At 33.1% G+C, this 15,035-nt stretch overlaps 1 protein-coding gene across 8 annotated transcripts in view; it reads left to right on the top strand.

Moving 5' to 3' along the window:
- Positions 1-15,035, top strand: part of Macrod2 (mono-ADP ribosylhydrolase 2) — a 1,956,002-nt gene that overhangs the window by 455,589 nt on the left and 1,485,378 nt on the right. For all 8 annotated transcript variants that reach the window (XM_078051387.1, XM_078051384.1, XM_040275965.2 and 5 more), the window contains one exon: positions 14,640-14,669. In XM_078051387.1, the coding sequence (XP_077907513.1) occupies positions 14,640-14,669 (30 nt within the window). The remainder of the gene's footprint in view (positions 1-14,639; positions 14,670-15,035) is intronic.

Genomic DNA, 15,035 nt, shown 5'->3' with positions numbered 1-15,035 from the left:
GGTTCACTTCATGAATATGTATCTTTCACCAAATTTGTAATATTTTCAGTCATTACTTTTCAAACACTCCTTCAGCCCTATTTTCTTTCTCCTTGACTTTTGAGATTCTTTGTATTTTGTCCCACAGGTCCCTGGAGCACTATTCATTTTAGGAGACTCGGGGTCCTACTTAAGCCCTTTATTTTAGTAGGTAGCAATTCTGTTTAGGTTTGGCTCATAGGTCCTGGCCTACTTTAGTGGGCTGTAGTTCTAATGACTTGAACTTGCAGAATGTTTGTGGTCTTATCTTTATTGTTTTGTGTTATTTGGTGTGGTGAGGTTCCCAGTGTTCCCTCCTGATGATGCCCTGGGGACCAGAAGGATTTTCCCTAGTTCAGGCTTCCTTTGATATCTCTAGGTGGGGAAAAGAAAGTCTCTGACCTTGCAGGAGGAAGAGTGCTTTCTGTCCAGGATGCTTATTGTGGTGGGGATAACCTCCTGGACAACTTCCTCTCTTCTGTTGATGTCTCTTAGTAGGGGAAAGGGTATCTTCTGAGGCCAGAGTTGGTTAAAGCAGGGTGCAACCCTCCCTGTGGAGGATAGAAATCCTTCTCTGGACTGGGTGTTTGTGGTGGCAAGTTTCCCTTTGCTGGTGCCCCTCTGCAATCAGTGCTCTTTCTTGGCAGGAAAGTTGTTCAGGGTGGATCCTCTTTGATGATATTGTCCTGTGGATCTAGTATGGGTGGGAGCCCTAGGTACCTACAAAGACAGAGGACACTTTCCTTGCAGGTTTGTTAGTTTATCCTCTGTGGGGGTCACCGCAGATTCTCTTTGCCAGTGCTATTGGCTCAACTGCTGTTGTCAATGGGGCTTCTGTTCAGTTCTGAGGAGGAATGAACCTCTCCAAGCTACCTATTCTGGCTCTTTTGGGTGTCAAGACATGCTAGTCCTAGACTACCTTCTTTCTTTGGATGGGAGGTTGTAGGATGCTGTGCAACTACATTTTTTCCTCCCAGTTCTGAGATCTCTAAGCAGTTCAGTCTTTCTCCTTGCACATTTTAGATTTTTCCTTTGCTTGTTTCTTACATTATTTCCAACCTTTATAGTTGTAGATAGTGTTAGTAGGTAGCAGGAAGAGTTAGAAGAAAGGAATCAATGTCATCTTGTCCAGAGTGGCAGTCTGAGAGGGCAAAAAGTTGCAAAATGTAATAAATTACCATCAACTTGTGGAAAAAAATTTTAAACATACTGTTTAAATATCTAGCATATTATCTATAAAAATAATAAATAGAGCTTACAGATGTGTTTAGTATACTTATCTGATTTAACATGTCTATTTTGTTTACTTATTTCTAGTACTTAACCCAGTCACACATAGTGCTGCCTAACAAATAATTGTTAAGTAATTAAAGTATAATTTGTATTTTTATAAATGATAAAAAATGAGGAATAGATGTTTAGATAACCTCAAAATCATGTAACTAAATACTGGAGAAGCTACAAATCAATATTAAATACTTTCTTTAGTAGACACCAAATCCATTGAATCTTGAATAACACAAATAAATTATTAACTTGCTGCTTCTGTTTTATCTGATATTTGGATATCTCAGCATGTCATTAGAAATGCAACTATTTTTAGTAAGTACTATTTATTTATTTGATAAGGTTTATTATTATTATTATTAATTTTTTCAACCCTCAATAGCCAGTAATCAGCTTCTCACCAATAATACTTTCATAGGAGATTAGTATTATTAATTTTCCATGCACCAGAATAAAATTAATCCCTATTAGAGAATCCACAGCTGGCCTAATGAAACTGTGGTAATAAGCAATTGGCATTTTTTGAAAATCACAAGATACAAATTATAATTTGTCTCCTGTGTACAGGAAAAAAGAGGGACATTTTGGACAAATGATAAAATTTGATATTAATGAAGTTATATTTTTCCATGTTTCAGAGGAATTTAAAAATATTTATAGTTAACATAAACATAATAATGTATTTGTCATATCATTAAACAATGTAAAATTCATTTTCTTAATAGAAAGCAACTATAATTTGAAATGGAATTATGTATTTACATAATTTAGGAAGATAAATATTATGGGTTTTGTTTTTCAAGTTATGGAAAACATTCATTTCTTAAAAGTCTTAAAATTAAAAACAACAAGTACTAATGATAGAAAACTTAAAGAATATATTTACTTAGCATATACTTACTTTCATTTTGTCTGTTTCACTCTAAGCATGTAATAATAATATAATGTTTATTTCAAAAAGCTAGAAGAAAGGATATTGAAAATTTTTACCATCAAGAAATGATGTTTGAGGATATAGATATAGGTTTAACCTCATTTAAACATCACATTATATATATATCAAATATATATATATCAAAGATTATATTAACCTGCTGAAACATACAGTTTTTATATTTTTTATTTGTACCAGAAAAAAATAAATTTCATTTAAAAATAAAGTCTTAGTTTAGCCAATTTTGTATTAAGTTGGTGTCAGCTTAGCTTTAATGTGCTATTCATTACTGTTTTAATAAATTTAAACATAGCTCAATCTTAAACATTGATAATCAAGAACTATATGCTTAGTGTGTGTGTGTGTGTATATATACACATATATATATTAGTATATATATGTATATGTGTGTATATATATATATATAATTGTTTACATTACTTAAAATCATAATGAGGATTTTCATTTTTTGGCTCACGTTATCAGAGAATTAAATTTAACGTTTCACATTAATTTTTGTGATTTCAGATTCTAGGAAGTCTAACTTATTGATTATTATAATGTTCGTAAATAACATGGAGAGGGGCTGGGGATGTGGCTCAAGCGGTGGCGCACTCGCCTGGCATGCGTGCGGCCCGGGTTCGATCCTCAGCACCACATACCAACAAAGATGTTGTGTCCGCCGAGAACTAAAAAATAAATATTGAAAATTCTCTCTCTCTCTCTCTCCTCTCTCACTCTCTCTTAAAAAAAATAACATGGAGGGAATTTAACTAAAATTTTTAAATTTCTATAATTTTAAGTTGTATGATGTAGGTAAATGCTATCTGTTCTGGTTACTTAAATTAGATTAAATCACTACTACCATTGATATTAGTGTTATTTGAATACATTACTTATCACAAACATTGGATATCCATCAGTTTTGAAATAATTGGGAGAAATGAAATAATTCCTTAAGGGATAATCTGGCATACTGAAAGGAATATTGATTTGGTTTTCAATGAAAGTTCTTAAACACTGGATTGACTACTTTACCAGTCCATGACCTTGGGCAAGCAAGTTACTATTACTCTAGCTTCAGTTTCCTCATTTATGACAGAAAAAGTAAAATTCTCACTTTACCTCATTGTTTGGAAAATGACAGATACATACAAATCAACTCTTAAACATTTTCTGATAAATAATAGATGCTTGGAATAGTGTCATCCTGATTCATTTGTGTTTTGTATTTGGTTGTGATAATGGGCATATTTTCTACTTTGATAAGATTGTTAAAGTTTTAGCTAGTCCACTGGCCTGGTGACTCAGAGCATGACTCTCTATTAGAAATGAATCACATAAGAGTTCATTTTTAAATTTTCATAAGTTGGCCATATTACAAGCCAAATTTAGTGTAAGTAGTTAGATCAAAAGTGCTTGATGATCCAAGTATTACGTTAGGGTGAAAGAACCAGGATGTGGAGCCAGGTCAGCCACTCCATGAGCCAGCACACTTTAGTTGTATAATAAGGGCTTAAGGAACTGAAATAAGAATATTTCTTCTTAAAATGATGTGTTTAGATTGGGGGGAAATGGAAGCATATGTTCTATTGAATTTTCTTTAAGTTAGTGTAAATAGAAGTATCACTGCTAGAGAATATGTTTATATATTGCAGTAGTTAAAAATATATAGAAAAAAGACAGAACCATGAATTAATTACATGTCTTCCATTCTAATCCTTACTCTGCTATTTTTTTGTGGGTGAAATATTGTGGAACTTAGCTCCTCTTTTAGGAGGTGCTTAAGTGTATGAACTTGGGAGTTGCAAAATTACATGGCTGCCAATATAGCTCCAACCTCTGATCTTGTGTATGTTACTCAACCTTTCTTTCTCAACTTTCTCTTCCATAAAATGGGAATAATAAATAATCTTACCTTGTGGGTTCCTTGTAAGGACTAAGTACTAAATACATGAGCTTTTAATATGCCAAACATGTAATAAAAACTAAAAAAAAGTGAGCTATTTTTATTTTGGTTAAGATTCAGAATATAAATGTAAATTTGAGCAATTATTTCGTGATTACATTTAAACACTGCATTCCATCCTTTTTAGCCTTCCACTGCACTTGTTTAAAAGCAGTGGGATGGTTGGATTGTGGCTCAGCGGTAGTGCACTTGACTGGCATGTGTGAGGCACTGGGTTCGATTCTCAGCACCACATAAAAATAAATGAAATAAACTCTATCAATAACTAAAAAGAATTTTTTTAAAAAGCAGTGGGAGCTTAGTAGGTTGTTTAGTGCGCTTGAGAGTACTCAATGCTGGTTTTAAATGATTGGAAATGGAAAAGCCAGAATTATCATGGGAATAAGTTATTTAGCCTTCAAATCTTTATTGAGCTGAAGCATTCTTATATCCTTGTGTTTTTTGACAAAATTTCCCTAGATTCCTATTAAGTTAATATCTTCTGAACTTATTTAACCTTCAGTTCCTAAAATTACTTTAAATTCACAATGAATTTAGTTAGAAAAAAGTGAAAACTATTTTGTTCAGATTTTTTCTAGTTAAGTTTTCAGTGTGCTGAAAGTTCAAGACCTGTCATGATTTGTACCTGGTTAACATGTAAAAGTAGTTAAAAAGGCTCACTGTCAGTTGAAACGACTTTATTATTTTTACTTTAAAAACAGATCATTTTAAAATTTATATATTTAAAGTCAACCCAGAAATTCAGACTTACTATCTTTTCAAGTAATATTGAAAACATTTCACTGATGTGGTTTATATTCAAGTCAGAAACAGCTCAATGAACTGAAACTTCATATACATGCCCACTTTGATTCAGATTATTCATTAGCAGACAAAATTATACTAATATTTGGGGTGCTCCCAAAGTATACTTATGCCTGTTAAATTTTTATATTAACGTAAACATTTTTTTAAGAGAGAGTGAGAGAGGAGAGAGAGAGAGAGAGAATTTTTTTTTTAATATTTATTTTTTAGTTCTCGGCGGACACACATCTTTGTTGGTATGTGGTGCTGAGGATCGAACCCGGGCCGCACGCATGCCAGGCGAGTGCGCTACCACTTGAGCCACATCCCCAGCCCTAACATAAACATTTTTAAAAATATATATTTTTAGTTGTAGATGGATACAATATCTTTATTTGTTTATTTATGTGGTTCTGAGGATCAAACCTAGTGCCTCACACATGTGAGGCAAGTGCTCTACCACTGAGTCCCAACCCCAGCATACACATTTTAACATATGAATTATAGCAATTTTAAACTCTGAATATTGAAAAATGAATACACTCTGTTACTTGTAAATACTTTGAAGAGTTAATTCTATAAAATAGAAACAGCAGTGTATGCATACACACACACTCACATACACAAGTATTTTTGCTACAGCATTGTTCATATATAACTAAAAACTGGAAATAACTTAAGTTGCCACCAATAATGGGAGTGCTTTCACTCAAACATTGAAACATTATAGGATATTATACATTATTAATTAGGGCCATGATATATTGATAAATAAGAAAATTATGTTATATGGAAATTGCATTTTTTGTAATAATCTTTAGAAGTCTCAATTATATGTATATATTTATATGAAAATGAAAAAATGGAAAGGAATGGTAGATAAGAGGAGTTAGGTTACTTACTTTTACATATTTTACTAAATTCTTCCACATATTATAATGTAATTATACATTGTATTGTAATATATTGTTATATTTTATATTTTTGTTTAATAAATAAAACATTAGTGTTCTATATTGATTACCCCTAAATGGAAGCATAAGAACAAATGCCATCCTCAAAATGATCTGAACTAAGAAAGCCTGTGAAGGCTAGGATTTGGATTTGCTACCAATACTGACCAATCTGTACAAACCACATATGTTCTATCAACTTCCCAACAGGAAACAGAACTAATGATAGCATTAAGATAATTCAAGGTGGGCTTATTAGCAAAGGGAATAAGTACAAGAGGTGGAGCCAAATGTGGATTAGGAAAACCTCAAGGAATTGTTCAGAAACCAGAGGCTACCAAAAGCAGAGCTGTTGTTCTCACCCTAGACTCAAAGAGCTATCAGAGAGAGAGGATATCAGAACTCAAAAAAGAGAGAAAGTCATGTTGTAAACTAAAGCACTTTGATTAGAACAGTGATCTTTTTTAAAAATATTTTTTATTTGTTCTTTTTTTATATGTGTCAGTAGAATGTGTTTTGGACATATCATACATACATGGAGTATAACTTACACCATTTCTGTGGCTGTACATGATGTGGAGTTACACTGGTTGTGTATTCATATATGAACATAGGAAGGTTATGTCTGATTCGTTCTACTGTCTTTCCCATTACCAGCTCCTCTTTCTCCTCCCCACTCCGCACTATCCAGTCCAGTGAACCACCACCCCTCCCACCCCCTGCCTATTGTGAGTCAGCAACTGAATATTAGAGAGAAAATTCATCCTTTGATTTTTTTGGAATTGGCTTCTTTCACTTAGCATGATAGTCTCCAGGTCCATCCGTTTACCAGCAAATGACATAATTTCATTTTTCTTTATGGCTGAGTAATATTCTTTTGTGTATATGTACCACATTTTTTTTATCCATTCATCTGTTGAAGGGCACCTAAGTTGGTTTGATAGCTTAGCTGTTGTGAATTGAGCTGCTATAAACATTGATATAGCTGCATCACTATAGTATACTGATTTTAAGTCCTTTGTGTATATGTAGAGGAGTGGGAAAACTGAGTCATACGGTGGTTTCATTCCAAGTGTAGAACAGTGATCTTTGTTCAATGGACGTAATCTACTCAAGGTAAGCTTACAGGAAGTAAATCAGAGAAGTGAAAATTTGGAACTCATTCTCATCTCTCTATCATCTTGTGCCAGGACTCCCCATTGACTGTATCCAACAAGGGCCAGAGACTAAGGAAGGGCCTGTTTGGTGTCACCTGCGTAGGTCAGCCATGTTAAGCGGAGAATTGGGGGATCTATCTAGCATAAAATAACCAACATTCTTTTTGAACTAAATAATCTAAATATAAAAAGATGGAAAAAAAATAAAAAACCCTAGTTGTGCTGGGCACAGTGGGGCACGCCTGTAATCCCAGCCACTCAGGACGCTGAGGCAGAAGGATTGTGAGTTCAAAGCCAGACTCAGCAAAAGCAAGGTGCTAAGCAACTCAATGAGACCCTGTCTCTAAATAAAATACAAAAAAGGACTGGGGATGTGGCTTAGTGGTTGAATGCCCCTGAGTTCAATCCCCAGTAAACCCTCCAAAAAAAAAAAAAAAAAACCCACCACCAAACAAACAACAACAACAACAACAAAAAAACCCTAGTTATAATATGAAAAATATTGTACCTATTCTCTTTACAGGCTGATAGAATTGTTTTCTAAGCCCAAAGACAGAACTTCAAACTATAATCTGAAAATGATCTTGTTCCTCGCTCTTTGTGCAGAAATCCTAGTTTCTGCAAACTTCAATGAGGCCATGAACTAGGATAACTGTGTGGTTACAGGATTGTAATTCTCCAGGATGAACACAGCCTCACCCCCACAAAGTGTAAAATTTAAGCTAAGTGTGACTGTTTCAGTGTAGGGGGTTTTCTGACAACTTCTAGCATGATTGCCAGAAGCAGTCTGGTAATCAAAGCGATGGAATGGGGAGCTGGTGTTCACTGAGCCTCAGCATGTGCCAGATGCTGTTGGTTGCAGTCACATAAGTTATTGCTTTTACTTCTCTCTGCTAACATATACCATGACCATTATTTTACCAAATTTCTGACTAAGAAACAGACTCTAAGAGATTGGATAATCAATTGCACTTTAAGGAACTTTCTGAAGGTCAGTTTGAATCAAGATTTGATGAGCTCTGTCCTGGCACAGCCTCATTTGGGTACAAAATAGTGAAGGAGTCATTAACTATTATTGTAGCCCTCTCATTTGTCCTAGTAATATCCCTTTCCCTTCCCCTCTCTCCCATTACTTTGTCTTCCATTCATTCTCTTATTAGGCATTTAGCAAATACTTCAACAGCACCTACTCTGTGCCAAGAATCATACATGGTACAGTTGATCCAACAAACGTGACCTCTGCTTTCATGGATTTTACAGCTTCATAATTGTTCTCAAGGGAGCCATCTCATGCATTTCAATTATCCTCAAATACTTTTCTTTTGAGTTTTTTTGTGTTTTAATCTTCCCATCTATTCACTATGCCTAACAGGTATTCTTTTGGCTTGTACATTTAAATTATGGTGTAATCTAAAATAAACCTTTTAAACTGTATCACTTGCTATTTCATTGTTGAGACAAATGAAGATTCTGTAATATTATAGGAAAGATGAAACAAGGAACTAGGTAAACATTTTTTTTTTTTTAAGTTCGGTCTGGTTTTATTCAAATAAATTAGCCAGTGTCCCCAAGAAGTATGTGTATAAGATTTCATGTTCAGGCTTATGTTTTAATCAGGCTAAAAGTGTATCATATTCCCTCAAATAAGCACCACTTCCGTTTTCCTAATTGAAAATTGGTTTTCATTCAAAAATCTTTCTTGTCAAAGACAAGTTAAAACTGATGTTTAAGTTTCTTGTATCATTTTAATCACGAAGCTAATATACATTGGGACTCATTTTTCCCCCTATTTAGACATGCTTATTCGCTCTTGGGAAAGTCCTAGATTGGGTTATGCAAGTAATCCCATTTTTGTAACTGAGCCAGTATTATCATTATCAAAATTACAATTGATCCAAGAAGGACAATATTGGTATATAAAAGATGTGCTGATTTCTGTGATTTTGTATTAGCTGTAGTGCATTGAGGAACTTTAGGAACTTATTCCTTGTGCTTTAGTTTGTCTTCTAATAATTCATTTAGGTAATATTCAGTAGAGTGACATTTAGTGTACTCCACACACTTGTGTTCTGCAATTTGTGGATGTGATAACACAATGCACACACATACATATTTAGAAGTTAAGAAGAAGGTATTGTTAAACATCAGATTGGTACTATTTTATAGTTGGTTCTTCTGCTGTCTCTGATCCTAGACTAATTACTTAACATCTTTCATCTTCTTTAACTTTTCCTTTTTGTAAAATGAAGTTTTTGGGCCAAATAAGTATTCCTAGAAATCACTGAGCACCCAAAATCAAGCGGATGAAGCAAAGTTAGCAAAACATAGGCAGATTTTGCTCCTCCCTTGTATTTCAATCAGAGAATTTCTCTTTATATTTGTTAATAATCTCAACTGAGTATTCCAATTCCTGATGCATATTCACCTATTTGTCAACCGTAGGCATCACTGTGTTCTTTTCTTTTTTTTTGGCTTCACAGTGAGTTACAGTTTATAGAAATCCACACAAAACCCATTTAATCAATGGTTCCTTTAGATTCTGCAGTAAGCATGAAATGCAAAGTATTAATCATGTGTTTATGCCTGATTTCTACATGTTAAACAGTTAAATCCATTCTTAATTTTGTCTTTGTCATCTTCAAAGCAGAAAATTATACCATTAGCCCAAACCTCTGGCATTCCGTTGATTTTGTCTGGAAGGTGAAAATCTAGCAAGCATGAACAATGAGCTTTTGCCAAACTGATGGAGGTATTTGTCTATGTAGATTGTATTTCTACAGCTGTCAATTGAGATGGTTGTTCTCTACGTGAAGTGGTTCTAGGTCACCCACATACTTGGGATTTTAAACTTTGATGTTTTAGCACTTACTACTTGGAGTTTTAGAGCTTAATGTGTGCCATTCTAAAGGGTGATATTTCAGCTTTTGTATTTCTTGGGATAACATGTTGTGAATGAAAATTAGTATTTTCAGTAGAGCTCCTGGGAAAGTTGTTGCCAGCAATAATTCTGACATCCCATATGCTCTATTACAAAAAGACAGTAGAATAAATAAATGGAGTTAAGTGGTCAGAATTCTCGTGGTATGAAAGCAAGTATAATTTCATTTATTATGATGGAATGCAAACAAAAGCTCTGCACAAACAGTTTTAATCGATGTTTAAAGACTAGTTTCTCAGACTGTTGCTTGTTTGACAAGATAGTCTTGGGTGAAGCGGAAACAAAGTGGGAAGACAAATAATTACTGTGGAGATAACAGACATTACAGGGCAAGTAGAATAAAAAGTTATTTCAAACATCTATCAAGCCAGTTTGACTTATAGTCTCTCAGCTCTAGATTATTTTACACTGGATTATTTCAGACACATGAACTGAAAAAACGTAAGAATGTCAAAGAACAGTGCTGGCACATCATATGTTAGCAGTTTTCTTTTTTCTTTTTAAGATTATTGAATAGAATTTCATTTGCCTCAAACACTGTCAATCCAGAGAAAAGCCATCTGATCCAGAGACCCAAATATATGGAAATGTGCTGCCATTTTAATATTCCCTAGCCTGCTCTCACCATGACTCACATTATTAATTGATCATGCTGCTCTTTTCTACTGAGTATAGATTGTGCCTCAGAATTTTTCTCAAATTAGAGTAGTTTCTGCTAATGAATGAATCAGAATTGTTTGAAACCTGTTTGCAATTACCGATTGATTCTGCATTTTCTGGTGGAAGGAGATAAATAAGACCATTAAAGATGTCATGCCCAAATCACCAAACTATATAGCAACCAAAGTAGAATTAACATATAGGTCACATGGCTCTCTGTTTATGATTTTGTTCTAGAAGGGCACATTATAGTTTTGTCTTGCGTTATTGATATTATGTTGCATTCCATTTAGGAATTTCTAGTAGGGTATGATTATTTGTAGTATATGATAATTTTATTTTTCATGATTTTGATCCACAATTTGATATGATCTATTTTTTGTACTTTCTTTTTATTTTTAATTTTTAAATAATCTTATTCTAAAGAAAATACATATGTAGAGGGTCATTTAAGATTATTTTAGAAAAAAGGTAGTGTAACATTTCATCTGTATTTTGAGAAAAACAAAATAATATGCCACTGGCAATTGTCACAATAATTTTTTTATTTATGCTAATTATGTCAAAAAAAGAGCTTCCTACATTATATTTACATTTTTAGGCTTAACTGTAAATATTTATGCCTATAGAAACTTGACTATTTTAATTAAAACATTTAAAGCTGGGTTTAAATGAAAGAAAAAATCCACATAAGCTTTTAAATTTAAGCATTTGTTTAGTGTATTGGATAAATTTTCCATATTTACCTCTATGAGATTAGCTTCAGATTACCTTTTTCTTATTTTACATTCAGTGTTGTTTTCACTGTATCAATAGTGAAATTTGTCTCATTGAGTTAAGTTACTTTGGTCAGAGGGAGGGAAAACAATACCCATATTCACTAACTTGCAATGGCTTGTTTTAATTTTTGCATTGAATCAATCTTTGAGACAATTACTTTAACTTGATTTTATCCTTCTGGTAATTACAGAGGCATTTTATTTCAGAGAATATGAATTCAAAATTGTTGGTTAATAAGCATGCTCAGAGAAGAGATTTTAAAATCTCATTTCAGAAGCAGTGGCATTATGCTCAGAAATTTCTGGTTTTATTTCTTCCTTTTCTCCTCTGCCTTTGTCTGTTAAACTCTGAGAATAACACAAAGCATGTTCATTATTTCTCTAGCAAGAAATTTACATAGGGACATAAATATATTTCATATATTCTTAATCACTAAGCACCTAGAATAAACTTCAAAATTTTTAAAATACTCTTATGCATAAAAATCCAAAGTTTGCCCTTTTCATACACTTCAGTAAATAAGTATCTTTTACATAAAAAAGAATTGACTAAAACCACCAATTATCTCATATTTAAAAATATATTAAGAATTTATTTGATGTAGACTGAACTGATATTAAACTTATACCTTGTCTTCAGGGAACTTAAAATCTGATCTGGAAATATCTCAATTTATTAGAAATAATTAAGTAGAAATTAAATGAAAATTAATTATAGATACACAGAAGTCATTTTCACTACCATAAAATTAAAGACATATTAATTCATTTGACCAATAATCACTTATTGTTGTGCTTTGTGGAAACAAAGTAATATTTGAAGTTACAATAAACTTCACTCTTTTTTACTCTTATTGCCTATTTTTGTCATTTTTACCAAAAAAAATTACCTTGACTGTTAGCTAATATAGTCAAATTTTTTAAAAATGTAGGGAACAGAAATTGATAAAATAGATTTATATTTGATGATTTCTTTGAACAAATTATTGTTAGGATTCTAATTATTGAAACAGCTCTAAATATGATTGGGCATCTTAGATAAAGAGTTTGTTGCATCAGTGGTAATGAACATGAAATTTCTTAAGTGATTGTGTACCATGTGGATGGAATGCCATGATTAAAAAAAATAGTTCTATGGAAATTTTAAAATTTACAGATAGGCTTATCTAGACATGAACATACATTTGACATAAACTGACTTGATAGTTGGCCAGGACTGGAATTCTAATTCCCACACCTATTCCCACTCATCCACCCACATCCATTGGACAAGTGCCTGGTTAAACAGATGGGTCTCGGGCTGTGCTCTCAATTCAGAGAAACTCCACCTTTATTAAAGAAAACATAGGATGAAAATAGACTATATTGTGTTATTGTGCTCCCGGGCGTGATACTTTGAGTGAAGAGCTACTACATATTTTTGTTTGTTACTGAAAATATGTTTTTTCTTATGAATGAATATGTGAATATTGGAAGGCAACAGATGGAGCCTCAGGGATCTGGAAAACCCATAGTTAGGGAAGTAGTTATCCATCAAATATGAAAATAAAAAATCAGCAGGTGTGTGAAATACCATGTGGTTTTATAAATGCATGTAGCTATGATTTTAGAAAATGTTTGGATTAGCCTTGATTATGAGACATGCTTTGATTATGAAATTTCCTTCATCCACCAAAGGGTCTGAAACCAATCAGAATTCTCAATATCTGCCAATGAGCTGCTTCAGCAGACTAGCACTTCAGCAATTACAAAGCCAGATTTGCAACAGGATGTCAAAAACTGGCTAATGTTTGTGTAAATACTACACTTTCATTGTGAAGGCAGAGGGATTTGGAGACCTGGGTGATAGGATGGCACATGATTTTATGACATCAGAAGTGAATTTTTCTGATTAATGGCAGTGCTACTGTCCTTGTTGGAGACAAAAACACTAAGGGGAAGGAACGAGCAGCAACTAGACAACCCTGTACTTGGAAGATCATAGGAGATAAATTCTTATGTTCTAATATTGACATATTAAAAAGATATTCAAGGGCATTTGCCCTCCGTGCATTTTTATGATATTATCTTTAGTGTTATAATAGTCAGCAAGCCATCACATAGTTAACCTCATGGAGCTATGAACATGGGCGTTTGTTCTTCACATGATCCATTATCTATTTATTGGATCATTAACGTGGATATTTACTCCTCCTCAATTATGGCCATGCATGGTCTGTGGAAAGCACACAAAAATTTAAGTAAAAGACTTTCACTCCTCTTTCCTAAATGATTTATTTAATCTTTTGTTAACTTAGTTTTCTCCACAAAAAGGGGATGGTGATTGCAACCTACTTTCCTAATACTAATGCAGGACTTTTTTTTTTTCTTCTAATTGCATGAAATAATGCCTGTGATACACAAGAATTCCGTGGAATAAAGCATACATAGTACAATTTGTATTGAAGTACATTTTCTGGTTATAATGTTTAGGCATAATGTTATCTAATACTGCAGCAAAAACTTGCAATGAAACTTGCCAAAAATTTAACTCTTAAATGAAATCCAAATGGAATTTTTCTTTTGCTTATTTGGCATATATAAATATGCGGAATGAATGAATGTATAAATGGGTGAGAAATTGAACAAAATTGTTTAGTATTCATTTTCTCCAAGTAAAAAAAATATACAAAAAATAATGAACGTGTTACTATTTAACTTTATTTCTTACTGAAGGATGCCTTGAGATTTGTTTGATGGTGTTAAATAAATGTAAAATATCATTCCACTTTCTTGTTACATTGTCCTTTGAAACCACTGAAATTGCCTAAATAACGTTGTACTATCTCTACTTGATAAAATGGAAAACTCAGAAGATTAATTTAGATACAGATGAAGAATAAAAGTATCTCAGTGTGTACTTAATTTTATTAGAAGGAAGTGCATTATAAAAATAGCCCTTTGAAGATGAAAAAGAGGCAAAATAGTGAAATATTTTAATTCTTAGTTTTACTGTCTTGATATGAAAGTACATATTTTGTGTATATGTATTTTTCTAAGACACATGACAATGACTAGCTTTTTCTTGAACTAGTGTGGCATATGATATTTTGTATATAAGTACATACATATTATATTTATATATATTTTAAATGTCTTTTGTTTTGTTTTGTTTTAAACAGCAAACGCCAGTCTTCTTGGAGGAGGTGGTGGTAAGTCCTATCAGTTAATTTAAAATATCTTTTTATTATACCAATGATAAGATGTTTAGTAAGTTCTGTGATATTTTAAAGAAAGTTAATTTTGCTGTAATTGTCAACTACAAAGATAGTACTATTACAGAAAATAGTTCATTATAGAAATAGCTTCAGTTGGGCTGGGGATGTGGCTCAAGCGGCAGCATGCTCACCTGGCATGCGTGCGGCCCGGGTTCGATCCTCAGCACCACATACAAACAAAGATGTTGTGTCCGCCGAGAACTAAAAAATAAATATTAAAAATTATCTCTCTCTCTCCCTCCTCTCTCACTCTCTCTTTAAAAAAAAAAGAAATAGCTTCAGTTGGTCTTAACATTATTT

The sequence above is a fragment of the Ictidomys tridecemlineatus genome, chromosome 5 (genome assembly GCF_052094955.1).
Source record: "Ictidomys tridecemlineatus isolate mIctTri1 chromosome 5, mIctTri1.hap1, whole genome shotgun sequence".
Lineage (NCBI taxonomy): Eukaryota > Metazoa > Chordata > Mammalia > Rodentia > Sciuridae > Ictidomys > Ictidomys tridecemlineatus.
The sequence above is the reverse complement of the archived record's forward strand: the minus strand, read 5'-3'. Positions and strand labels throughout refer to the sequence as shown.